The sequence below is a fragment of the Pithys albifrons genome, chromosome 13 (genome assembly GCF_047495875.1).
Source record: "Pithys albifrons albifrons isolate INPA30051 chromosome 13, PitAlb_v1, whole genome shotgun sequence".
In the NCBI taxonomy this organism is placed as follows: domain Eukaryota; kingdom Metazoa; phylum Chordata; class Aves; order Passeriformes; family Thamnophilidae; genus Pithys; species Pithys albifrons.
The window spans coordinates 6,316,769-6,343,801 of NC_092470.1; the positions used below are offsets into that span (position 1 = coordinate 6,316,769).

Genomic DNA, 27,033 nt, shown 5'->3' on the forward strand with positions numbered 1-27,033 from the left:
GGATGGAGCGACCACCTAGCACTGCTGGCATCCCTCATCCTCCTCTTCTCCAGGGACATGGTGGGTATTGCCAGCTCAGCTGCTTGGCACAATCCCTGGTTGCAGGTTGTCTCAGCCCTCTCCCCCATCAGAGATGAAAAGGAGGGTGCAAAGCCTTTGTGCAGCTGGATGCTGCAGCACTGGAAATCATCCCATGCCATTTGCCTAGGGAATTGTCTGCTGGCTCTGCTGCTTGTGGGACCTCTGATGTGCTAAAAACGGGGCTGCATCCAACACTGACCCACATCGTTCCTCAGTGGGAAAAACCCTGCAGGTGTTTCAGGTCCGAGTTGCCCACCATTGGCACGGAGGTTGTGGTGTGGAAGCTGCTGTTTGGCATGGCTGAGGGCAACAGGCTTCTCCTGTTTCTTTCCTCCTCTGGCTGTATCCCCCCATCTGCTCTGTCTGTTGTGTCCCATTGCTATGGTCCTGTCAGCTGTGCTGGGACTCCTGGAGAGATTCCTGCACTCTTGTTACACAGAGATCCTCTTGTCTCAGGTGGATGTGCCTTGAGAGTGAGGGAGGATGCCTGTGGTGCCTGTAGGGACAGAGATGGAAAGGGGAGCTTGGGAAGTTATCCTGGGATCCTGATGCCTTGGGAAGGAGGAGGCAGGAGAGGCCTTTCTTGTGGGCTGAGTGGGAGAGATAGGACATGGACAGTTGGAAGTCCAAGCACCCAAGGAGGATGCACCCAGCACCCAGGGGCTGCACACAGGCTGGGCTCCACGTGCCACGGTGTTTACAGCTCCTGCTCCCTATCCCAGGGGCACAGCACCATCAGACAAGATTGTGACAGAGTGGGATCTTGTACCATCCCCATCATCACACAGGATCCTATCTGCCCATCACACCTAGTGCCTGGCAAAATCTCCATCCCAAGGCACTGCTTCCCACCTGTACTTAAGTCAGGCTTTAATATGAACCCGTGATCCGTGTCCACCTCCCGCATCCACCTTCATGACAACAGCAGCTGCCTTGCCACCTCCCTGTCCTTTATGTCACCTGCAGGTTTCATCTCTGAGAGTTTCACGTTCTCCACCATCATTGGTAGGATACATTGAGTCCTGCAGGGGCTCTGACAGCCCAGGGCAGGCTGGATCATGGGCCCTGCTCATGGTCATGGCAAAATGTGCCATTGGAGAAATGCTGAGATTGTTCCCAACGGAGCTGTCTTGCCTGGCAGCAGTTTTATTTTCCTCAGGTGTTAGTGACATCACTTATGTTTTGCTGGGGAAGATGCTGTTCCTGTCTGATGCTGGTTTTCCTACCCTTGGAAGCATCATTCTGGTTTGGAATGTGCCCGACATCAACACCTAATGTCCAGAAAACCTTTTAGCCAATGCTTCAAAATATTTTGGTAAAACATGACCTGGTTTTATTAATACAGGTTGTCTTGGGGCCTGTCAGAATTGGCTTTGTGCCATGTGAGAACAGTTTCTCCTTTTCATTGGGATAAGGAAGGATTTTTCCTCTTCCTCTCTTTTGGGCTGTAAGAATTCTTTTCTCATCCCTCTTTTCCTGCTGCTTTAAACCTCTCCTGGCTCCCTCCCACCAGCCCCAGCCCCAATAGCTGGAAAGACACGCAAATCTCAGCCCTTCACGGCATCCCACCTTCTTTGCTAGGGATTTGGGTCTTGCATTATCATCCTTATTGGGTCAAAAATCTTTGGAAGAAATCCGTGTCTCCTTTGATGTCCTGAAACTAGAGGAGGAAGACACCTGCTGTCCCCTGGGATGGTGGCACTTCTTTGGGCTGGAATACCCACCCCAGCCCCTGGCTGGGTGGGTCGAGGTGGTGCTCCTCTCTCCATCATGTTTGCTGCAGGACTATGTTTTTGCAGGACTATGTTTGTGCTCCATGCTCAGCGCTGTTGGATACCAGCTTGGATCATTCATCCCATCTTCCATCAGCACAGCTTGATGTACTGGTTTGCCTTGTGCTGGGCTGTTTTTTGGGGGTCCTGGTGACAGGGCTGGGACATCCCCATGAGGATGAGCTGAAATTTCCTCACCAGACAGTGGGGCTGATGCTGAAGCTTTGGGAAAGGGAGCAGAGGGGTTTGGGGTGTCCTGGGACCAAGGCTGAGATGTGCTGAAATTTCGACCCTAGTCAATGGGGCTGGTGCTGAGTCTTTAGGGTGGGAATCAGAGAGTTTGGGGGACATGTCACCTCCTGGGGATGAGGATGTCTGGGGATCCAGGTGCTCCTTCTGACGAGAAAAATATTTGGCGAGGAAAAGTGGCAGCGTGGGGCACAATGGGGTGGGTGGGGCACAATGGGGTGGGTGGGGCACAATGGGCTTTTGGGGTGGGTGGGGCTCCTTGCATTTCTGTGCCCACTCAGGGAGCTGAAAGGGTGGGCTGGGGCGGGCCGTGCCGCAATGTCACGCGACACCGCTCAGAGCGTGAAACACCCCCAAAAGCTCTTCCCCGTCCCCTTCCGCGGTGCCACCGCGGCGGCTCCGGCTCCTCAGGCGGGGGATGCTCCGCTCCGGGCTTTGCCGAGTCCCGCTCCCGATCCCTCGTGCGGGGGAATCCGCTCCGTGTTTCCCCCCGGGTCTGGGGACGCCGCTCCGGGTTCCGCCCTCCGCGTTTTGCGCCGCGCCCGCCCCGCCCCGCCCGGCGGACCCGGCGCGGCCTGCGCGGCGCGGCCTCAGCGCGTGGCGGCCCCGGCCGGCCCGGCCCGGCCCCGGCCCCGGCCCCGCAGCGCCGGCCCGGCCCCGCATGGACCGCACGTAGGGCGGACACCCCAGCGACTGGGTGAGTGCGCGCCCGGCCGGCCCCGCGCCCCCCGCCGCGGGGGGGGGGGCTGTGGGGGGGGGCGGCGGTTGAGGCTCCCCTCGGGCATCGGGCCTCGGTGTCCCTCCCCCCCCCCCCCCCCCCCCCCCCCCACCGCACGGGCTGAGCCCGGGGCCGCCGCCGTGGGCCGTAACCGCCGGGCCGGGGAAGTATGTACCCCCCCCCCCCCCCCCCCGTTCCCCTGTGACCCTTGGGGACGCGGCTGTGCCGCCCTCGTGATCCTTGAGGACGGAGGTCTGGGTGCCCCCGCGTCCACTGTGACCCTTGGCGACGCGACTGTGCCGCCACCGTAACCCTTGGGGACAGTGGTCTGCGTGCCCCCCCCCCCCCACCCCATGCCCCGTGACCGTGCAGGCTGTTGTGTGTCCCCTCCGTGACCCTTGGAAACGGAGATTTGGGTGCCCCGCCGCTTGGGACCATTGGGGATGGCGGGTCTGGGTGCGCCCCCCTTCGCTCTGACCACAGGGGTCGAAGATCTGCCTGTCCTTCCTTCCACCCTGTGACCATTGAGGACGGGGCTGTGTGCTCCCTCCTTCTCCCTTGTGGCCTTGGGGACAGGGCTGTGCCCCCCCCGTGACCCTTGAGGACGAGGCTCTGTGTGGCCCCCCCCACCCCGTGACCATGGGGACGGTTGTGTGTCCCCCTCTCCTCGTTGGGAACGAGCCCCCACGCGTGGCGTGGCTTTTGTGGGTCGGGTCCTCCTACGCCACCACGGGGGTCCCACTCAAGATCCCCGGGGGGCTCACCCTGTACGTGGAGTGCGGATCGCTACGGCTTCAGGGGACGAGGGCCTCGTCCTCCGTGTGTCCCGGGGTTATGGGGTCGACACGGAGCCCCCACGGCTGCGAGGGGGAGATCCACGTGCGTGGGATCACCGTCGTGGTAGGTTTGCGGGGGATGGTCCAGGACTGGGGGCAGACGGGGAGGAGGTTCCCGAGGGGCAGCGTTGTCCCCAGGGGGACATCTCCGTCTCTTAACCCTGTTTCTCTGCAGGATGAATTTGGGGGGCACAAGACCAGAGGGACCCCGAGAGTGGAAGGGGAAGGGGGAGTCTCGCCACAAACCCCACAAGATTAAATTTTCCCCAAGGCGCTGAGTGAGTGTGAGTTGTTCGGGAGTGGAAGTCAGACCCTGAGAGCAGAGCCTCTCCAGGCATCACCCCCTGGGCTGTACCATGTGCTGGTGACCTAATGCTGCAGGACAAGCTGCCCTCCGAGGCCTTCGAGCCCCCTTTGAGCGCCCCGATCCGGGGGTGACACTGGCAGTGACAACGTGGCCAGGTGTCCCTTGAGGGCTGGGGCAGCCGGCGGCGGGGCGAGGAGAGAGTTCCTGCGTGCAGCTCTCCCGCCCGTTGTGTACACGGGGAAGGTCACAGGTTCAGGTCTGGACTGTGAGATTTGGCTCCCCTCCATCTCCCAGCAGCCCTCTTTTTTTCTTCCCTTTCCTTTTTCCCCCTTTCTGGGAAGGCCCTTTTCCTCTTGGAGGAGGTGTTAGCCACTCGTTTTCCGTGGCACACACTGGAGAGCCCACAGGCCCTCTCCCCCTCCTCCAGAAGATCCAAGGATGCCGGTGGTGGGGCTGGCGGTCGGGCTCCGGCGTGCACAGGCAGTTCCTCGCCTGGACATCCTCAGGAAAACCTATTTCCACGCTTTGTGCGATGACTCCGGCATCGGATTATGCTGCACATTTCTAGCTCTTTGTTGGCAGTGTGCGACCGCACACACATGGCACTCGGAAAATCCGGGCAGCTGATTTTATTGATTAACTCTGGACCAGAAATAATTTATAATTTATTGTTTTGAAGCCGTTTCGATTGCAAAACACAAATCCTTGCCCTTTTACACCCTTGTTAATCCATCGAGGTTTTCTCCTCTCCTGTGTAGTGGAGAAGGGAGACGTGCGCAGTGCTGGGAGCGTGGCGCCTCCGTGGTGCAAAGGGACAAGGATTTAATGTTTCACCTGGACTGGCCTGCTGTGCAGGGCGAGGGCTGCTCCCGTTAGAGCCACTGGAGGAAATTAATTAACATACAAGTTGTAATGACCTGTAATTGAGTACGGCCAGGGCACGAGGAGGGGGTTTTATTCCCTTTTCCAAGCTGGGCACTTGGAGCTGGTCTGTGTGTTTGGTGAGTCGCCATTAGGCTGCTCATTAGCCGGAGGGGCCGGTTTGAGAGTGCACAGAGGTGTCTCCTAACACACTTGTTACCTCTGTATGGGCTGAAAGCAGTGTGGTTTTTTGGGATGGACCCATCTGTCTGTCTGTAGCCCCGTGCTGGATGGCAACCCCAAATAATCCCTCCCTTGTTGCAGTTGCAGGGTTGCAAAGTCCCCTCGTGCTTCCTGCACTTGGCATGTCTAATGTCGAGGGTCATGGCATTGCTTCTGTTGCCGCAAAAGCTTTTTCTCTGTAAATTGCTTTTGGGAAGAAAGGGCTCATGAAGGCAGTTGAGGGTTTTTTGTGTGGTGTTGGAGGTACTCAACAGCTTGTGTGTCTTTATTATGAATTAACAAGAAGGATGGACCCAAGTTTGCTCCGTCTGGTTTTTTAGCTTGGAGAACAGGGCTGCCTCGAATCAAAAATTGCCTCTGGGTTGTATTTACAGCGTATTTTTAATTGTGATTGCATAAATTAAGGAAAACCAGTAGCTACCTGGTCTTTCTAGCACTTTCACATGGGTGCCATTCCCAAAACAAAGTTGACGTCTGTGTGTCGTGTCCAGGCTGTGACCTGTGGTGGGATCCCATTCCTGGGCTCAGCCGATGGCAGTTGGGAACCAGAGTTGTGTGTTGTGCCTGATGTACTCAGAATTTCCTGTGGGTAGGGATCATTCTCCTTGTGCTTGAGGCAGGAAGAGGCAGAGCTGGGCTGTGCCTTGTTGTGCTTGCCCTTGGCCAGGCTGGGAGCGGGGATGCACCTCACAGCAGTCCCGCTGTGCCCCGCATGGCACGGCTCTGATTGGGATTAGGACCTGTGGTCGCTGATGCAATACTAGTCCCAGATGTAATGCAATAAGCCTCTTTGTCCCCTTTATCCAGAGCATTATGTAAATAAGATGGTATTTATGGTCCCAGGTATGTTGTTCCAGGGCTGTGTGACAGCCTGTGTGTGCAGCGATGCCCTTTGAGTGTTGGCACCGCTGCTGGTGTTCCTGGCCGCAGGCAGGGACCTGCTGGGGGCAGATGCTCCCCAGGGAGCACATCATGTGCTGGCTCCCCATGGAGAGGAGGTGAGGCCGCAGGTGACCTTGCCAGGGACTGGAGGCTGTTTAACCGAGCTTGGTTGTATGTACAGGGTGAGGGCATCAAGCGGGTCGGTGTTGGGGTCTGCAGGGGTGGACCTCACAAAGAGGTCTGTGGTTACCTTTGCAGGCTTCCTACAGAACACGGACTGCTGGTTACCCAACCTTGGGGTTGTTGAAATCATGTGTCTGTTCCCAAACCTGCCTTGTGTTCCTCTGCAGCTGATGGGGATTTGTGGAGAGGTTTTTTGGGAGGCACCAAAGTCCCTGAAGCACCTGGAGATGGCCTGGCTGTCTGCAGTTCTCCTATGATACTTCTTCTGATGCTTTGTGGACTCTTTGGGCATGGGGAGAGCTGGTCCCTTCCCTGTGGATCTCACCCACTTACTCAGGAATCTCATATTTTGGGTGCTTGTGATAGTGGCTGGAGGGACAATGATGCTGTCACATGGGGGTGCTTCACTCCATCAGGGTTTGAGGATGTGAGGGGTGTGTTGGGGAGCCCATGTGGGTGTGAAAGACCTTTTGTAGGATCAGGGGTAGGTAGATGAGCTGGCTTGGAGCATGCAGCTCCTTTGGGAGCTCATGGTGTGACTTCTGAACCAGAACTTTGGCCAACCCGGCAGCCGCCAGTCTGCTTCGTGTCCCTGTGCCAGGTGGACTTGAATGAGGAAGGATGTTGCTTGGTGTTGGGAAAGGGCAGGAAAAGACATCCCACTGGGATATAGCTTATTTTGCCATGCAGATGCACTTTCTGCTACTGGGGACTGATGCCTTGAGGTATGATGTGGTGTCAGAGGAAGGACTAAGATTGAGCTTGGTCAATCCTACAGTAAGAAAACAGAATGGCTGCCTGACCAGGAAACTTGCTCTGGGTCTCCAATTGCTCCTGTGATTGCCTGGATTTTTTTAAATTTATGAAACTTCTTTAAAGGAAACTGATTCCCTTCTGCATTTGGATGAGAAATCAGTTTTTGAGATGAGCCCAAGAGGTTGTTTTGTTTTCGCTGCAGCTGAGTGTCCTTCACACGCACAGAACCCACTGACGTAGCTGCTGAGCGTCAGCTCAGATGTGGTGTGAAGGGGTATGAAAGGATGCAAGTGTGTTTTTTTTGTGGATGAATAAGGATGATTTCAGGACAACCTTGATATTTTGTATTTAAGTGTTAAATGCTCAACTTCTACAGTTCATTGCTTTGTGCATGGGGGTAAGAAAAGGAGGGAAAAGGAAAGATGATGTTGTGGCTTTATGCTACTCCTTGCCCAAGCACAAAAAGGTTCTGGGCTGTTCCTGGGCCACTCAGCCACCCTTCCAATGGGTGGAAGGATGAGATCTCTGTACAGTGCTATGTTGTGTGCTGTGTGGTTATGATTATTTATTGATAAAAGAAATGATTTTAGTGAATTTGCTGAGCCTGTTTGTAGTTTGGCTTACACAGACTGTTACTGGTTCAAGCGGGTCCAAAATTTTGGCTCAGAGTTCTCCCGGTGCTTCTCCAAGGGGATGAAGGGCGGATCTGGAGGATTGTGCCGTGCAGCTTTAAAGGAGTGAAAATGAGGTGTGTAATGACTTTGCCATGAATCCAGTGGGAGAGGGAGAGTCTTTCTCATCTCGGGGAGAATTACTGCTCCTTCCCCAAAGGTTTAGCAGCCATGGGGAAATTTCTTCTTGTCCTGAGGATTTTCTGTTTATTTTTGAGGGGGTTTCACATCTAATCTTCACCTTCCCTCTGTATCCATCACCACAAGTAATTCCAACTGCACTAGGACTTCCCAAATAACCCTAGCCTGGTTTGATACATGGTTCTGGCTGGGTTTTATTGTATTCCTGTACATGCTGGCTAATTCACAAAATTCGGCAATTTGCAATGGGTCATTAGCGCGAATTAGCAACTTTCTGATGGATATCAGAGCTCTGCAAATGTGCCGTATTAATCTAGGAGATACACCTATTTATTATCCCTCCTAGGGAAAAAAAAGGGGTTTTCTCGGCGTGGTACTCGCTCTGCTTGCATTTATCCCTGTCTGCATCCACCTTCCCTCCTCCTTTACTTCTCAGTCTGGTTGTTTTTTTCCCAAAGTGTTCCCAGGCTGATGGTGTGACAGGAAGAGCGATTACAGCTGCACGCACTGGCCTGGCTGCAAACGGAGCCTCAGCTCAGGGAGCCAAGGTGCCCTAATTGGTTATCGAATGAAGGGAATTAAAGGCATTAATAGGTGAAGTGGCAGCTCCTTCAGTTTTGCAGTGGCAGAGAGATGCGTGTCCTCTTCTGAAGCCTGGGAAGCGGCCAAGGCTGGCTGCATGCTCTGCTCCTTAAAGGAAAAATAAAGGAAATAAAGCCAGAAGCTCTCCTTTCCCTGGAAGCAGCCTGGCAGCAAGCAAGCCAGCGTCTGTCCGTCCTGTCTGAACTGCCCTGGTGATGTAGGGCTGTGGCTGGGGGACACTGCTCAGCTAGGATCACTCCAGTGCTCTTCCTCTGGATGGAGAAGATGGAAAAGAGATGTTGACTTTGGCATAGAGTGGCAGTGCAGCAAGTGGTTTCCTGTTCCTGATACACCTCCATGGAGGGTGAACCTTGTTGGAAACCTGTGTGTCTGCGACCATATGAACCCCTCTTGGGATTGGGCCCACCATGGGGCTGAGGGATGGCAGGGAGACCAGGAGCAAGGAAAGGAGCCTCCCTGCCTCTGGAGCCCTGGAAGGAAATGGAACAAATGGCTGGTTCACAGATGCACAGCACCCTGGGCTTGGAATGCTGCTGACAACCTGGGTGTCTTCCTGCATCCCTGCTTGTGGCATTGGGTGAGCAAGACAAAAGAATGAGCTCCCTTTTCCAGTACTTACTCCAGCGGTTATTTATGCCTCTTGGTTGTCTTTGGTCTTTGCCAGCTCTTCTTTCTTCTCATCTCCATGACTGATGCTTCAGGGATCTTTCCTGGTCACATCCATCTTGCTGCTTCCTCTTGCTGCTGGCAATCTTCCAGCCTGTGCAGAGCTCTGAAGTTTGGGAGCCTTTTGGGTTATTTTTCCATGCTCTCTACCTCTGTCTGGGCTGCATGTGAGAGCAGGTCACCAGTTCAGACACCTCTTAAGACTCCTGTAAATCAGTTTCCTTCTGTCCTGGGGTTAGAAAGGGTGTAACTGGACTGGCTTTTAAATCCACATGACTGATCTGCTTTTGCAGTGGAAACCACTACTCTGCTCAAGGGACAATCATCCCTCAGGTTTGCCCCTATGGGAAGCATTGCAGTGCCGAACAGATTGGCTCAGACGTCTCATTTTGAGTGTTTAATGTTGTTTTTGGCACCAGCCAGCAGTGACATGGCTGGCTGCGCTCAACACGGATGGGCTTTGTGGTGGTAGGGGAGCACCAGGGCTGTGTCTGGTGCTGCCGGAACGCACTGTCTTGTCTGGGGCAGACTCATTCGAAGCAATTCTGAGTTAATCCTGGCTATTGCTCACAGCATTGCTTTTTTGCTCTTGCCACTGTGTAGCTGCCAATGGTCTGTGTGTCAGCCTTCAGCAGCCAAACCCTGAGGTGACGCTTCTCTGCTCCCGCGACACTGCCTGTGCCTGCCGGACACCTGCTGGGTGCCACGTGCTGGTGGTGCCATGACACCCACAGGGTGGGACCTGGGGATCATGGGGTGAGCAGGGGATGCAGTTCTTGGGCTGTTTCTCATTACTGTTAAGCTATTGCATGCAGGTGCAGGCATGGCGGTCACACAGGGGTGTCCTTCAGCATGCAGACACAACAGTGAGGGATAAATCCTGCTGCGCATCCCTAATTCAGGATAGGACTGAGAGCTGAGCTTGCAGATGGGAAATTGCTTCCTTGTTTTAACCATCAGATGCTTTTTCTCCCATGCATGCAGGTTGTTCAATTCCTCTTTCCCAGTACAGCCAAATGGTTAGAGCACTGGGCACCAGTTTGCACTTGAGGATGTAGGTGTGGGGCTGCTGGGAAGGCTCTTGACCGTTTTCACCTGCCAGAGATTTTGGAGTCTACAAGGTCGTGCTTGCTGGAAGATGCCTAGCCTGGCATTTTTGGATGTGCAGGCTGTGATCCTGCCAGCACCCAGAGCCTGAGCCTTGCTGCTCCCTGCTCATTCCATGGCAGAGGCTTGGGAAGGGACAGGACAGTGCTGTCAGAGCTGTAACAAAGTGTTGGCGTGGCTCTTACCTACTCATGCTGTACTTGATGCTCCTCCAGTCCGTGCTCCTGAGTTACCTCAGCACCTTGGCCGTCTCTGCAAACCTGGCTCCTGCCTGCCAAGAGAGTCCTCAGGTCTCTGTAGGAGGGCTGTGTGTGCAGAAACATTGCTGGACTTAAAGGCAACTACAAAGAGGAGCCATGGAGAAATCAAGGGGCAACAGATACAAGTTGCAACAGGACAGGTTTCATCTCAACACAGGACAGAAGATTTTTATGGTGAGAACAAACATTCAGTGAAACCATCCCCACTGGGACACGGTAGAGTTTGTGTCACTGGAGGTTTTCAAGATGCCTCTGGACAGGATGGTGTAATCTCACTTGGGCTTCCTTTCCCATGAAAGGTTGGGCCAGGTGACCTTTCAAGGTCTTTTCCAACCTGGTCTGCCCTCCGTTCTATGACCTGAGTCATGTTGATGTGTATGTTCACACTTGTGTGTAATGGTGGTGCTTGCTCAGCTTCCCACCGGAGAAGTGACTCCAGCAGTGCAATTCAGCAGAGAGCGAGCAGGCGTTCTAAGAAGGTGCTGTTTGCATTGCTGTCCTTCATAGGAGTGGAATGGAGTATTTGGTGCCTTCATGTGGGCCTGTAGGTATGGATTTGCCTCCTGCTTGAGCTGAGGGTCATGTACTTGTCTGATGGTTCTCACACTGATGGTTATCTTGAAATACGAAGCTCTTGGACTTCCTTGTGAGTTGTCAGAGGAAATGTGAGCTATGTTTCATTCAGTACAGAGGTAGGTACCTTGAAAAAATGCACCAGTTGAGAGACATCAAAATGAAATAGTTGTAATTCTGAAGAACCTTGGGCTCTTGAGGCACAAACAGGCAAAAAATTGGGACTTTGGTGACGGGACTTCCAAGACTGATGGGAGGATTAAAGAGGTACTTGTTCCAGTTTTCCCCATTTCACAATGTAAAGGTAAGCCTGAAACATTTGCCTCTCTTTGTGTTCCCCCTTGCTGTGTGCCTTGCGTATGGGGCCACGCATGGCCTGTTGGGAGCTGAGGGAAGCAAGGGATTCTGGCAAGGGCAGCTTTGCCTGTCAGCTGTGTTCAAGAATATTGGGTTTTTCAGCCCTACATTGAATTGCTCATGGTGTTGAGGTTAAAAAAGTGTCACTAAGAAGCAAACGCTGACTTTTAACTAATCTGGTGTTTTCTTCAGACTCTGGCACTGTGCGCCTGTCTCTTGTATCAACAGCTTTGCTAAATGTAGTTGTGCTGAATGTTGCTATAAAGGTCATGTTTTAAGGTCATGAGTGGATGTGAGGTTGAATTTTGATTCCAGATGCATCTTTTGCCTGATGAAGAATGTGAAGTAGATGCCTGAGTGTGTATTTGGAAGCAGGTGGGTGTTGTGGCTGGTACATCTCCAGAGCTTTGCCTGGCCGCTCACACACCAAAGCTCTGCTCACCTATCCAACTTTCTCCTTTTCCAGCCTCTTCCAGTGACCTCTTCTGCCCTGATTTTTTCATGCCTGGACTGAAATATTTCAGGCTTTTCTCAAGAATGCCAACAAATGACTCATCTCTTGAGCACTGCCCTGTGTCAGGTTCATCTCCAGTGTCAAGGCTCAGCCTACAGAAACTTGGAGTCCCGGCCTAAGTTTGGCAGTGTCTCCCCGGGTGCTCCGGCTGCAGTGCATGCTGGAAGATGTAGTCCTGGTGGGGTGCACCTCCATATTAAAAAAAGAAGGATGGCTCCATTTTATTCAGATTGGGTTCAGCCTTCTCCCTCCTGGCGGTTTGCCGGTGCTGTCCCGCTCAGCCCCAAGAGCAACCGAAGTTCTCCCGGCGCCTTGTGCGAGCGTGGAGGTGGGAGTGCAGCTCCTCCATTCAAAATCTTGCTTAATTCCACATTGAACAGCTTGTTTTGAAGCCCTGTGCTTCGGCGTGTTTTGCAACAGCTCGGACTCCCGCTGGGCGCAGGCGGTGGAGGGATCCTGCCCATGTTGGGTGGCAGTTCTGGAGGGTGTCATGGCAAATCTCCTTTGTCTGCTACGAACTGACTGATGTCTGGGGGGGAGCAAACCCTCCCCCCCTGCGTGATTTCTTGAGCTGAAAGCAGCAAGTGAGTGAGGAAGCTCCTTTGTGCAGATTTCTCCGTCTCCTCTTGTTCGTGCCAGCTGGCTCGCGTTCAACATTTCTCTTTTTTTCTCTCTCTCCTTTTTTTCTCTTCTCTCTCCCCCAGCTCTGGAGAGAGGGGGCGGGGAGAGAGGGGAACATCTTAAAAAGAAATCTGCAGAAAAGACATGGGAGTTACTTAACAGAAATCCAACCCAAACAAGCCCAGCTGGGGGATTACAGGCCCGGCAGTGGGAGCTGAGCGGGGAGCGAGTGTGGCAGCTCGGGAAAGGCAGCGCATTCCCCTCCCCACCACCCCGAGTTTCTTTAGTCGTAAAAGGAAACAAAAAGGGATCTTGTGTGGAGGCAGCGGATGGGGAGAGTGGCCGGCTGGCTGCCAGGCGCGGGAGGAAGGGCCTCGCAATGCGGCCCCTCATGCTGCTGCCTCGGCTGGGGGCTTGTGGGGAGCCCTTTGGGGGTCTTGGCAAGCTAAGGGGGGCAGCAGCCCTTCCACACCACTGCCTTTTCCTCCCTGGGGAGGGAGTGGAGGTATCTGCTCTCCAGGGTTGCTTCTGGCTAGAGCGAGCATCTTGCTGAACCCTCCGCTCCCTGCTTCATGCCCTGCTGGAGGAAATGCCGCGTCCTGCAGATTTTCTCCCCCCCTTCCCCATCCTCTTTTGCTGCTCCTTCTTGCGGGCATTCCTGAAAGTTAATCAGGGTGAAAATTGCAGTCGGTCATGTCTGGAAGCCACCAGAGGCTGATCCTGGAGCGCTGCAGGCTGGAGCACATGGCTATGAGACAGTCTCCCTACGTGTGGGCTGGCTGCTGCCAGAAGAGCTTTCTCGTACATCTTGCTGCCCTTGGGCGGTCAATGCTTCCCCACTTTGGTCTCTTGGCCTCTGGTAACTGGCGGAGAAAGCCCGAGTGGTGCTGGCTCGACGGGTTTCAAGCATCCTGTACTAGTTTTAGCACAAAGAGCCGGGGGCTTGTATGGTTTCCTTGCCGCCTTTTGGAATGCGAGTGTTCTGGTGGAAAAGCTGTCTCTAGGTGTGTGTGCAGCCCTGAAAGTGAACTTTCAGGTTTGTCTCTGAATATGGTTTGGCTCTGTCCCAGCCTGTAGATGCGGATTGTAGAGGTCTCAGCACCTAATGGAGCTGAATTATTCATGTCTGGTGCTGTGTGTGTGCAGCATTCCCAAGCAGAAAGCTGTCTCCTTGTAGGATCTGCACTACAGGACTGCTCTTAAAATGCTTCGTTGGCAGGTCTCCAGGCCAACAAGTGAGCACATGCTTTTCATGTTGCGCGGGGATCAATCCTGCGATGGCAGGAGGTAAGGGGAAGGACACGTTTACAGCTGAATCAATCTCCTTGCTCTGTTTTCTGAGATGCCATGATTTGTGGTGGCGTTACTCCTGCAGAGAGGATCTGGATGGCACCCGATGCTTCTCCAGCTTGGGCAAAGCAGGCTGTGGGAAAGGCACCTCTCTCTCTGGGGCATGGGCGGTGGGAGCCAGGGTTCTCCATCTACCCCATAACAATGACATGACAGGTTGGGGATCCCCAGAAGTCTGGCTTAGGACAGGGACCCAAAATGCTCCTTCAGCTGGAAGGTTAAGCCTTCAAGAGTGGAAAAGAGAAATGGGGAATTAGAAGTTTTGGGGAGGGGGTTTTTGAGCTGTGGGAAATTTTTTAGAGTCATGTGCAGTGGAGGATGTTCAGGGGTCCCCCCTGCATTGTGTAATGGGGTCCCAGCCTTCAAGTCTGGGCTGGAAAGTGCTGATCCCTGCTCCAGTCCCTCTTCCCATGGTGGCATGTCTTGAGCTCCCTGGCCTGCTCTCGGCATGGCGTGCCTTCCCCCGTCTCTTGCCAATCCAGCCTGTTCCTGTCTGTCCTGTTTGTGGTTCCCTTCCCTCTGCATTAACAGAGCCCAGACTCCCTTGGCACCTCCTCCATAGGGCAACTGTCTTTGCTCCTCCTGTTTTCTAACCCTTTGATTGTTCCTGGCTCTCTAATTGCTGGGGACCCAGTGGACTTCTGGACTGCTTCTTCCTTTTGTTGTGGTAGGAATTGGCAAAAACTGCTGCTGTTTGCAGAGTTTCAGACCCAAGTCCCGCTCATCTGCTCTCCTTATTCCACATGTATAAACAATATTTATGGAGATGTGCGTGCGTGTGTGCACGTTTGGAACAGCAAGGTGAATTCCCTGGTGGGAGTGGAGAGCCAGCCAAGACAGTGTCATGGAGGTATTGCACAGAGTGGGTCATGCTGTGCCTGTTGCAATACAACTCTATGGATTGTCCATTGCTTTCCTGCCGCTGCGAGGTCATATCCTTGTCCCTTTCTCCCTCTGATCTGAGCTGGTCATGGCCCTTTGCTTGCTCCAGCCTTGGGTGGGCAACTCTTGGATTTGGAGGCTGAGCCTCATTCTCTTGCAGTAGCTCCTGTGTGTTGGTCCTGCACAGCAGTGCCATGTCCCCCTGTCCATTGGGGTTGTTCGTGGATTCTGTGCCTCAGCTTGGGACTGGGAAGAGGCTGCTGCCAGCCAAAAATCTGGTTCATTCGTCTTATTACCTGCTTTGCTCATCCGCACAAAGAAATTGTTGCAGATCCATGGCACAAAGAGCTGGCTGTGCTGTGCAGGGATGAGATGGTCGCTGCCAATCACCGGCCCCATCGGTGCTTTGGAGAAGGGCTCTGGAGAGGCAGGTTGATGGGGTTGGGCTGGACACTCTGGCTTGGGACTGGGGAGCAGGTGCTGGGGCAGGAAGAGGAGGAGAAGGCGGTGGTAGAAACACGCAGGGCAGCTTTGGGAAGCCGTTAGCAACTCCGGTGCACAAAGTGATCTCCTGATTCGGCACTTTTGCTGCCGCTGAAATGAGAGGTCAGTGCTTTTCATTTCCAGCTTGCACGCAAGCCCTCAGCTCCTGGGGTTAAAAATCTCCGTAATGACCTGTCAGAGAGTGGATTATTAGCTGTACAGAACCAGGGATGGTGTGGGGAGCAGATGGAAAATGGTCTGGCTGCAGCAGCCTGGCTGATGAAAGAATCCCTGGCATTTTTACAGTGTTTGCATCTCTGGAAACGCACCGTGAAGCTGCTTTCCAGGCTCCTGCCTGCTGGGGTTTGAAGAAATTTGTGTGTGTGTGTTTTTTTCTTCCCTTCCCTTCTCATTTCTCTTTAAGTCACCTGTTTTTGAAGTGTCACTTGTAAATAGTACCAGGAGGCAGCAGACTTGGAGCTTGGCAGGGAAGGGGAGGACACTGCTGCTGGAGAGGAGCTTTGTCCAAATGGGTGGTCAAAGATTTCTTAAGGGTTCTGGAGAGCAGGCAGCTGGGCCGGGTGGTGCTGGGAAGAAGCTGTTACATGTGTTAATTATGTCTCGTCAGGATAATTGCCACAACTCGGCTGCTGTGTCAGGTTGCGCGTGGGTGTCTTTTTTGTTTCCCTCTCTGGGCAAAGGGCTGGGAATCTGGGAGGAGATATTTTGGGCTCACTGGAGTCAGCTGTGGTGTGGGCAGGTAGGATTGAGACCCCATTTCTCAGGTAACACTGGGTACTTGTACAGTTCCATCTTGGTTTCCCATTGGAAGCTTATCATGGAGGTGATGGTGGTAAATGTCTCAAATCCGAGTTCTGTGTCATACTGCCCAGAGGTGTGGGATGGGAACCCTGTGCTTCCCGCTGCCATTTGGCCTTTGGTGACTGCTCTGATGTGTCCCAAGTGTCACAGGCACTCTGAAGCCTTGGATTTATTCCCCACTGAGGCACTCGACTTCCCTGGCGAGCAGCTCTCGTCCCTCACAGTGAGGATGGTGTGGAGAGGAGCCCTCCCTCTGGGTGGCATCAGCAGAGGAGGAATCAATCCTCCTTCCCAGGGGCACCGCTCGATAATTCAGAGGGAAATGGCGAGCAGGGAAACGTGTGAGTAATGTCTTGTTGGAGCCGAGAGCTGTGACCTGCCAGGGCCGGTATTGATCGAGGACCGGTGCCAGATGGCCACTGCTGTGGGGGTGGCTGCGGAGCAGCCCCAGCCCGCGGGGTGGCAGGAAGATGCTGTGAGGGGGGATTTGGGAGGTTGAGGGTTTCACCCTGCCTAGATCTCTCCTGTCTGCAGGTACAGCTGCTGCTGAGGGCAGATCTGGCTGGCCACGATTCTTTGTCTATAACCTGGTTCTCTTTGCTCTCTCTTCCAGCAGCGATGCCGTCACCTGGGCAGACCCCGACCACTGGAAGCCCCCCAAGGACGTAGGTGACCCCCAGGGTGTGGAGGCAGGGAAGAGCCTTGAATCGTGAGGGGCTGTTAACTCTAAGATGTCCTTGAGCAGTGGAGCTTCCGGAGGGAAAGGAATTGATGCGAACCCGGTTGAGACGTACGACAGCGGGGATGAGTGGGACATTGGTGTAGGGAATCTCATCATTGACCTGGACGCTGATTTGGAGAAGGATCAGCAGAAATTGGAAATGTCGGGCTCCAAGGAGGTGGGGCTCCCGGCACCCAACGCAGTGGCGACGCTACCGGATAACATCAAGTTTGTGAGCCCAGTGCCAGGCCCGCAGGGCAAGGAGGGCAAATCCAAGTCGAAAAGGAGCAAGACTGGCAAGGACAGTGGGAAGCCGACCCCAGGGTCCTCCCTGTTCACTCCCAGTGAGGGAGCTGGTGGCAAGAAGGAGGCTCAAGGACGCTCTGGGGATGGCGCGAACTCGGGTGGTTTGGTGGCCACCGTCACCCCGAAAGGCTCGGAGAAGTCGGCTAAGGCGTCTCGCAGTGTGGCTGGCTCCAAGAAGGAGAAGGAGGGTGGCTCATCCAAAAGCAAGAAGGAAAGGAGTGAGGGTGCAGGGGCTGCGGCAGAGAAGGAGCCCAGCGTGCTGCAGCCTCTGGCCCTGGCAGTGAGGGTGGGACAGTATGACGGGGGCCAGGGCACAGAGCCTGCTGCTGCCGAGCAGCTTGGAAGTATAGCTATTGACACGGGAGCTGCGCTCAATCCCTTGGGAGTTAAGTCGGAGCTGGAGGATGGGGACAGTGAGTGTCGGCAGCTGAAGAAGGTGAAGTCGGAGAAGGTAAGGAAGGTGTCAGGGTGTGGGTGATGTTGCGGCTTTTATGCCACAACGTTCTGTAGTGGGTGGCAAGGGAATGGAGACTGTTTTGTTCTGCTGGGACCAATGCTGGTGATGGCTGGTGTCTCTTGGTTCTGGAGTGAAGGTGGTTTGGCCATGCGATGTGCCAGTGTCTGGACGTGGTATTGGAGTGGCACTGGTCACGGTGATGGAATGACACTGGTCAAGCCATGCCTGGCTGCTGGGAACTGTTTGTCAGCAAATCACCTCCAGTCACTCTGCTCCACGCACCATCCTGCTGTACCCGCTGGGATTTGGTTTCTTCAGTGCTGTGGCTCTGCTGAGCAGGTCCCGGCCTTTCTAGGCTCTGTTGCTCTGCAGTCAAGGTGATGTCCTGGTGCTACACCTACTCCAACTTCCAGAGGGACACACAGCATCTGCATCCTACTGACTTCCCCTTGAGTACCAAGGCTCCTTGCAGCTCCCAGAGGAATTTATTTCTTTCTGGTTGCATCATGTGCAGAGAAAGATCCCTTGATGTGTCAGTGAATGTGGGATCTGTGTGGGTCCGTGGGTGAGCACAAGGAACAGGGCTGACAGAAGTCACCGCCTTGTTCCTGGAGCTGCTTATGGTTTGTGGGCTCTGTCCCACGGATGGTGATGATCTGGCCTGGGCTGGCAAGGACTGTGGGTGATGTTTGATGTGTTGCTGCTCCGCTGACATGTGGCAGCAGTGTGGAGCTGGCCAAGCTGCTCTGCCAGGTCACCAGGGGCACGAAAAGCCCCACCAGTGGCACACGGCTGACGGGGTGGTTACCTGTCCATCTGGGCCGCGCTGGGCTGCGTGGCTGGACACCATCGCTTTGGGACTTTTTTCTTTTTTCTGAGTTATTGCAGTGGCTGATGAGACTTCTGTGGGTGGATGGGGAAGACTTTGAGCACGTGGAGGTCTGCACTCTCCTCTGTGCCACCTGCACGTGGATGTCACCAGTGTGTGCCCATGAAGCCACATGTTCACTGGGCATGGGGTGAACATCACAAGCCTATGCATTTGTGGTGGCTTGACTCTCTTGCCATCAACATGTGCTGGGATTGGGAGAGGAACTGGGGAGTATTGGGATGCACATGGCAGTGTCTGCAGCCAGCAGCTCCCAGGAGGATTTCTGCTTTGGCATAGGGATCATGCTGTGGGCACCAGGATGGGTGGGAAGGACATAGTGGATGTGGGAGAGGTGGTGAGACCAGGGTTTTGTTGGGGAGAGTGTATGGAGAGAAGAGTGGTGGGAATGGTTGGCCTTGGGATGGCTGTGGGACAAGGGCTGCTAAATAGGTTGGTGCTTTGTTCACTTGAGAGGAAGACTCCTGGGGCAGGTGACTGAAGCCTGTAAAATTCAGGAGTGATTATGGAGATGACGTGTTGTTCTCTTGTCTGTTCTGGCAGCGGAACCAGAGTGAATGAAACCAGGAAGAGCAGCGGATGCTCTTCTACACAATGTAGTGGAATGCTGCTATGGATGCTGAAAGTCCACCTGTCTTTTTCTGGGGCACTTGGGTCAGCGTGTGGAGGAAAAACACATTGGGGCTTGTACAGGACAATGTCTTTTGGCTTGGGAAAAGCACGAGGAGGACAGAGGCTTGGGAAGTGGTTTGGGAAGTATCTCAACATGCTTGGCTGTTATGTTTCCTCACAGCCATCTGTGCTGGCTGCTGTCACAGCCAGCACTGGAGCCGGCTGGACCTCGGGTCATACTTTGCATGACTTTACTGTGCTGTTACTATCAAAGATTTATTTCTTTCCTTGATGCAGCTGCAGAAACCCTCTGCAGCCAGAGATGTCAAATGGAGGTGGGATGTTGGTGAAGGAGGAGCTGGACGTTCCCTGGCTGTGTGCACTGGTAGCCAGAAACCCTCCATGTGCTGGGCTGATCCCACAGTATGGGCAGCAGGTGAGGGGAGATTCTGACCCTCTGCCCCCTCAGGTGAGACCCCACCTGCAGTGCTGCCTGGAGCTTTGGGGCATAATGGCAGAAGGACGTGGAGCTGCTGGAGTGAGTCCAAAGGAGGCCACGGAGATACTCTGAGGGAGATGCACCCCTCTGCTTTGCAGCCAGACTGGAAGGCTCCAGGGAGACCTGAGAGCTCTTCCATTGCCTTAAGGGGCACTAAGAGAGCTGGAGAGGTACTTGGGACAAGGGATGGAGGGACATGCTGAGGGGGAATGGCTTCCCACTTCCAGAGGACTGAGTTAGGTGGGATGTTGAGAAAGAATTGTTGGCTGTGAGGGTGGTGAGGCTCTGACCCAGATTGCCCAGAGAAGCTGTGGCTGCCCCGTCCCTGTAAGTGTTGAAAGCCAGTTTGGACAGGGCTTGGAGCAACCTGGTGTAGTGGAAGGTGCCCCTGCCTATGGCAGGGAGTAGAACAAGGTGTTCCTTAAGGTCCCTTACAACCCAGACTGTTCTGTCATCTCCATGCAGATACCCTATGAGGACTGTTCTGCCATTTTCCTTGTTCAGATTCAGGCACAACCGCCTCAGCGGAGTCTCAGCCTGGAGGGCTGATCCCTGTTTTGAGAAGGGATTTAACGTCTGGATCTGCAGGAACACGTGTTGCATTTGCACTTAGGAGGAAGCATTGACTGTGTTTCATCAGCCTCCTGAGGGCAGCAGGGTGGCTGCCTTTGGGTCGGGAAAGCTGTGGGCGAGGAGAAGAAAGATGTCTACACTGTGAGGGGTGGGAACACAGTTTTGTGTCTTGAGGAAGAGCCTGAGGCTCGGCAGATGCCTGGGGCAGGGTGGAGGACAGAGGGGATGGAGTGGGGATGTTGTGTTGGGCTCATCCTGTCTCCTGAAAGCTGTGGAAATGCCCCAAAAAGTGCACGTGGAGTCCAAAGAAGAAAAGAGTGGAGGTACGTGCTGGCAGTGGGAGGGCAGCACCTCTAGGCAGTGCGTTGAGGGGTTGAAGGGGGCAGGTTCATTCCAGTCTGGGGACAAACCCTGCCTGGGAAGCGAGAAACTTGCTCAGACTGAAACAGGAACGGCCACAACGTGACTCAGCCCAACCTTTGGTCTCCGTCAGCTTGTCCTCTGCTTAACCCTGTGCTGCTCCTGCTTCCGTTCTGGGCAGGGAAGCTGGTCTCCATCTGCAAATGTCGGAAGAGAGACTGTCTGGCCCTTCGGTGGCTTCAGCCCAGGGTAGGCGACCTCCCCACCTGTAGGTATGTGCTGAGATGGCCCCTCCAGCCAGGAGGTTCTGCTACATCTCCATGGCTGGATGAACGAGCTCTTTAAGCAGGGAGTATTTTTCCTTGACAAGGTGCTTTGGTGCCCCAGCCAGCCAGTTCATGCCCCAGGCCAGCTCACCCTGCTCGCCTCTGCTTCTGCTTTTGTGCTCTTTCAAGATCTCACTGCAGGGTTTGGCAGCCCTCCAGTCCTCACTGGGTGTAGGAAGAAGCTTTGCTTTGGGTTCTGTCAGACACTCTTCCATGCTGGTTGGTGGTCTGTGGTGCTGTGTCCATGGGCGAGGTCACCCTCGCTCTGGTGTCTGACATTGCAGCAATGAAGCCTGTGGACATGGCCCATGGGCTTCATGGAATTTATTTTACCAGTGTGAACCCATGGCTCCTCTGGTCAGTGCTTTCCAGAGTGAAGCCTCAGGAACTGAATATTCCGAACACTCCTTTTGTCAGTGCAGATTTTGGCCTTGTCCAGACTTGTTACCTGCTCTCCTTGAACTCAGTGCCATCAGTGTGCTGGGACAAGGGCAATAACTTCTCCAGGGATAGGGCTGATCATGATGAAACCCACTGGTAATAATTCTGTTGAGCCCATCCAGGGTCTCTTGGATGGGCTGAGCACCTCACACAGGTTTGCCTCAGGCTGTGGTGTGTGCCTGGGCAGCTTTTTGGACCCCCAAAAGATAATTGGGGGGCCAGCAATGGCAAAATACTTCTTGCAGGAGGGAGAGAAAAGAGCTTGTGCTGATGGACCCATGACCAGAGTGTGGGAACCAGAGACTGGATCAGCCCCTGGATCACTGGCGATGGGGGTTTGGTTTGAGAGGACAGAGGCATTGGGGAGGGAAAGGCAGTTCTCGACGAGCAGCCACGCTCAGCAAAATGGCCGTGCACAGAGGAGCAGTGCTGGCTGTGCACTCCCTGCCCCACTGGCTGCTCTGGCAGGGCCGAGCTGCCTGGTGGCCGTGACAGTGGGTGCTTGGTCGCTAGCTCTGCACCCACCTCTCTGCCCGTGCCGTGGCCCCTGCACCCGCTTCTGGGTACGCTGGGCCAGCCAGGGGATGTTGAGCATTAAACAAAAGAGCCTTCAGCTCTTGGCTGCCGCTCCGGCTTTGTTTTGATTGAGAGGTTGTTCAGCAGGAGGAGGGAGGGGGGTGGGTTTTTTTCCTCCTCTTCTGACGAGCGTCCAGATGCGACGCTGCTGCAAACAAGGGAAAGGCAAACAGAAGCCACTGGAGACTCAGCTCTTCTGAAAAGCCTCTCTGGGTCACGTGCCCTGCGGTTTCGGGCAGCCAGGAGGGTGGATTTGGTTGTGTTCCTCTGTGGAAGAGGGGGTGGAAGCCACTGGTGCATTTTTTTCCCCTGAATTTCCCCCTGGACACTGTGTGGTTATGATAACCCTGTGTGTGCTCAGAGTGGAGATCCCTGCTACGAGTGGCCTGATGGCAAGGGGATGTTTTAAGGGGGGTACACTGCAATGGTTGGACTTTAAAACTGATGTGAAAATGCACTTGTGGCTCAGTGGGAGGAGAGCGTGGCAGTGAAGGGAGTGGGTGGTGACACCATGCCACGTAGCACCTGCCATAAAAGAAATATTCCCCCCAGATACATCCCTGGGGTCTCCCTGCCACTGCTAGCTTGTCTGGCACTTTGCAGTGTGGCCTTGGTGTCACCTGTGCGAGACTTCTTCACCTAATCCAGGGACATGGACCTGTGTAGTGGCTCCAGCGTTGGTCCTACAGCCTGAGCAAGATGTGGGATGGACTCCCAGGTGTTCCTCCACTTAATTCTTTACCTGGAATAAATACACAGTTGCATTTTTGTAGCCCTTTTTCCATTTTTTGAGAGAGGTATGAGTTTTGAAGGTGGATGCACAGTGTTGTTTGGGGTGAGGGGTGCTTGGATGACTCCAGCTTGAAGAGGTGAGATCTCGCAGTGGGTCTGCTGCATTCCAAGCCCAACAGGAGGTGGCTGTAGACTCTTGAAGGGTCTTTTCTTGATGTGGGGCAGAGCCAGGACGGGACCTGTGGGCTGATCCCAGCCTTGTGCTTTGAAGATATGCTTGGAATTTTGACTGGCATGGGGTTCGTTGTCTTGGGGACAGAGTTTGAGTGGAGGTGTTTTCCTAAAAACAAACCTGCTTTACAGCCCCTCCAAAGCTGGCTCTGTCCCTCCCTTCGGAGCTGGTGTTCACCCTGTGCTTCATTTTTCAGAGGAATTTTTAGGGGACACGGGAAGCCCAGTGCTTGGGTAAGGACATGTTTGTACAGAAAACACTGGGCAGAAACTGTTTCCCCACCCATTGCTCCACAGGACTCAGCTCTTTCCAGGGAATGGCAGCCAGAGTGACATTGGCAGCCCAGGGAGGAGCCAGGGGAGTGCAGGCAGCTGCTGGTTCTTGCCTGCTCTGCTTGCCCTGGTTCCTTTTCTCCAGCCACACTGAAATCTGCTGCCTCCAGAGCTGCTGACCGGGCTGCGTTGGGAGGCCTTGGGAATGACACTGTTCGTTTGCTTATCGTCCCCGGCCCCACTGCCTGGAGCTTTCTGCTCCAGGAACAAGGCAAGAAGGGGGCATGCAGCCAACATGTGTCAAGAGCTACAAAGGAGGAAATTGGCCTCGTTCACTTCAAACCATGGGGTTAGTCCTGGAGTTTTGGCTCCTGCTGAGAGGTTATTTATATGTGGGATATTTTTTTATAACCACTGGATGTAGCAGGCTGGGAGTTCCAGCTGATCCCACCTCTGAAGGCTTTACAAAGGGAAAATTGCATCTCTCCCTGGTTGCTTTCCCAGCTGGCAGCGTTAGGAAGGACTAAAGGGCTGAGTTAGCTTTGATGCCCGACCCATCGGCGTTGCTGTATCCGAGTGAATTAGTCGTCGTGCCAAAACACGGCCCCTTCTCCAGTGGAGTGGGAGCAGGACATGCAGCTCCCCGTCAAGGACATGGTGATGGGAAATGGAGCAGCAGTGGGAAAGTGGAGAAAACATCTCCCTGCTCCTGAAGCGTGAGAGCGAAATGACACCCTGAGAGCGGAACCACACTGCGCTAACGAGGGGTTGACAGAGTGGGGACAGAGGGGGAATGGCCCCTTCTCTGCTTCCTTGGCACGAGCGACCTGCAAATCCGCTCCCCCAGTGCTTTGATTAGAGATTCTGATGGCAAGGCCGGCGGGTGATTGATCCTGCTGACTCACGGACCTGGTACCTCCTCCGAGGGCAATGGGAACTGCTGGAGATGGGTCAGATTTGGAGGCTGACAGGCTCGGGTAGACTGTGGTGGTTTTTGCTTTGCTTCCAGGCTGGCGGTGGCTGCTCATTAGCCTAATGACCCCAGTTACCCAGCACCATTTATCTGCCAAGGGAGATTTCTTTAAAGGAAGATTTGCACCTCTCAAGCACTGCGACCCCGAAGGCTTCAAAACCCAGCGAGCTGCTCCCGCGGCCCTGCCGGGGAGCTGATGCGGGGGGAGTGTGCCAGGAATAACCCGCTAATGAGCAAAGCTGCTCCTCCAGCCGGCAGCCAAGGAGGCCGCGGGAAAGGGCTGCAGAGCTCAGTGCTGCCTGCGTTCCTCCTCCTCTGCTTTTAAAGGCCGTTTGACTGGGGTTTCGCTGCCTTTTCCCTGTTTTCTGCAGCCATGGCGTCTTCTGTGCCGTTGCTTTCACGGTGCTGTGTTGGTTTGCTGCTGCTCTTGAGGATGCTTTGGGCTGGAGCTGTGAAATCCATCTTCCCTGTGAATCCTTGTGTGCAGGCTACCCTGGAGGTGTGCTGGGCAAGAGGGCACCCAAATCCCCAGAGCTGAAGGCAGGTGGGAGAAAAGACTGTGGTGATCACAGTGGACTTCTGGAGTGACTTTGAGACATTCCTACTTTGTGGTGACCAGCGCCTGGAGCTCGAGCCCTCATCAGGTGCAAGAGGAGCCACCCCAGGGCTCGGAGCTGAGCCAGCAGCTGGGAGAGCAGCCCAGGGCTGGGAAGCAACTGCCGGGCTCCGGAATGATTTAAAGCCACCAGCAGCCTGACGATATGTTGTATTTGGTGACAACATCTGCTCGAGATATTCCTGTCCCTGTTACTCATTCCTGCCCACGGACCAGATCAGGGAACTGATCTGATGTAAATAAATGCGCTCGGGGTTTTCTGGGGTGAACTCAGGTTGTGGGCTGGCATGGGCGGGTGAGCTGGGATGGGTGTAGGCATAGGCAGTTGTGATGGCATCTGGGGCTGAATTCGGGGGGGCATGGGCAGTGGTAGTGACACCTGGCACTGGGGACAGGGACTTTGCTGGGGCATGCTGTGGTGTGAGGAGTTAGGGGCTCACTGGCCTCTTACAGGGTCTCAGCACCACTCTATCCATGAAGGCACGTGGTGCTCATACCCACTGTCCCTCCTCCCACCCTGCCCCCAGCCTTTCTGGCTGAACCTTGCCAGCTCCATCCCAGCATTCTGTGGGCAGGATAAATCCCTTTGCAGGAAGGTGCTACCACAGAGTTTTGTATGTTGTGGTAAAGGCATATGCTCATATCTGCTGATGTTTCCCCTGGGCTTGACACTGAAGTGGGTTTAAAACTTGGTGTCTAGATTTATTTTTAAGTGTTGTCTGCTCCTTATGCTCTTGGGGTGTCTTGAAATATGTCATGATGAATAGTGTGGAAAGCACACCTGCTCTACGGGGCTGAACTAGAATTCTGGTTGGGATGTGGAGGTCACTATGTTTTACATCCCACTGAGGGGATGGAATATGCATTTTATCCAGTGCTGAGGAAGCAAGAGGACCCATCCAGGCTCTGGGCTGCCCTCCCTTGATGCAAATGCTGGAGCCTCTGTGCCTCAGTTTCCCCCATCCTCCACATGGATCAGATGCTCCCCTGTTAGTCATGAGCTTTGCTGGTGAGAACACTGAGGATGGAGAAGGCATCATTGCAGCTACAATTCCTATGGTTGTGTCTCTGTGTTTTTGTTTTTTCCCAAGCTAGCAAGTGATTTCATTCCGGGAAGCTCTCTCACTCTCTCAATTAGCCATGGAAATGCAGTGTTGTGATATTTTCCCCAGGTGCTATGCAAACGAACGCTGTTCCCAGACTCCCCCCGCTCCCCCCCCATCCCTCTCTCCACTTGTTGGGATGCAGGTACGCTGCCTCCTGCACCAGAATGGCCCCACACTCAGCTGTTTAACAGGTAGCTGTGGTGTGTTTCAGGGTGAACTGTGTGCCTGGTGGCCACCAAACTCGGGCTCAGCCCTCAGAAAAGGACCCTTGAGCTGGGGCTCAGTCTTGGGCTCAAGCAGGGCTGGAGAAGGGAGAGTGGCATCCACCCAGCAGCTTGTCTGTGGATGGTGTCTGGTGGAGTCGTGGAGTGTGCTGTCCAAAAGGAGAGGCAATCCTAAAAGGAATTGGTGCCACTGCAGCTGGTGTTGGTGCTGGGATGCTCCATCACCCGACGTGGTGTGGTGGCAGGGTTATGATGTCCTTGTGATCCCACACTGAGCACAGTGCGTGCTGAGACTCACAGCTGATGTGACTACAGTAGCTCCAAGTGAGTGTTTCCAGCTGGTGCTGCCCTGTCAGCTTGGGATCCCAACCCACCTTCCGCAGTGAGACACCGAACCCAGGTGTGTGCCTCCATGTCCCCTTGACCCATCACAGCATAGGGAAGAGATGCCTTTTACAAGGACAAGGGAGCAAAGAAAGAGTTCACTGAATGCTCAGGCATTAGAATATGCTGCCCAGGGAACTGGTGGAATCTCCATCCCTAGTAGTGTTTGACAGGAGTGTGGATGTGTCACTTGGGGACATGGTTTGGTGATAAACATGGCAGTCCTGAGTTAATGGTTGGACTCAGTGGAGGTCTTCTCCAGCCTTTATGATTCCGTGGGAGAGAAGGGAGGATGTCAGTGCTGTAGTCAGGTGGGGAAGGGAGGCTTGGAAGAACAGGAGAGCGCCAAGTCTGGGCTGTGTGTGCTCAGGGGCCAGGGGAAATGGTTTTCAAGGACTGAAAGGGGAGGATGGCTGGGTGCCAGGCAGCTCTTTGAGGTGGTGACTGTCATCAAGCAAAGCTGGCCTGTGCTGGTGAAGCCTCTCCCGCCTGGGCACTGGTGAGACTGGTGGATCTATGGGATGCCTTGTATACAGAATGGCATTTTAGGGTTTCCAGGACTGTTTGCTGTTCTGTGGCTTGGAGGGGGAGGAGCGTGACTGTGTCTATATATCACAGAGCTGGTTTGCTGACAGGAAGGTTTCTTTCTTTGCTCAGCATTAACATTTCAAGGTGCAGGAGCTCTTTGGGTATTTAGTGTTTTATGGTTTAGCAGGCTGGCTCTTAATGCTCTGCTTTGTGGGCAGAGTGAGGGAGCTGGAGGGGCTGAGCAGTGAATGTGCCTTTGAAGGAAACC

The 27,033-nt window shown here is 54.3% G+C and overlaps 1 protein-coding gene across 3 annotated transcripts in view; it reads left to right on the plus strand.

The window, feature by feature from the left end:
• Window positions 1–2,649: 2,649 nt before the first annotated feature.
• Window positions 2,650–27,033, plus strand: part of ZNF609 (zinc finger protein 609) — a 62,598-nt gene continuing 38,214 nt past the window's right edge. For 2 of the 3 annotated variants that reach the window (XM_071567992.1, XM_071567993.1), the window contains exons 1-2: window positions 2,650–2,799; window positions 16,552–17,416. In XM_071567992.1, the coding sequence (XP_071424093.1) occupies window positions 16,670–17,416 (747 nt within the window). In that variant the 5' untranslated portion in view covers window positions 2,650–2,799; window positions 16,552–16,669. The remainder of the gene's footprint in view (window positions 2,800–16,551; window positions 17,417–27,033) is intronic. The other variant, XM_071567994.1, reaches the window with a different exon arrangement.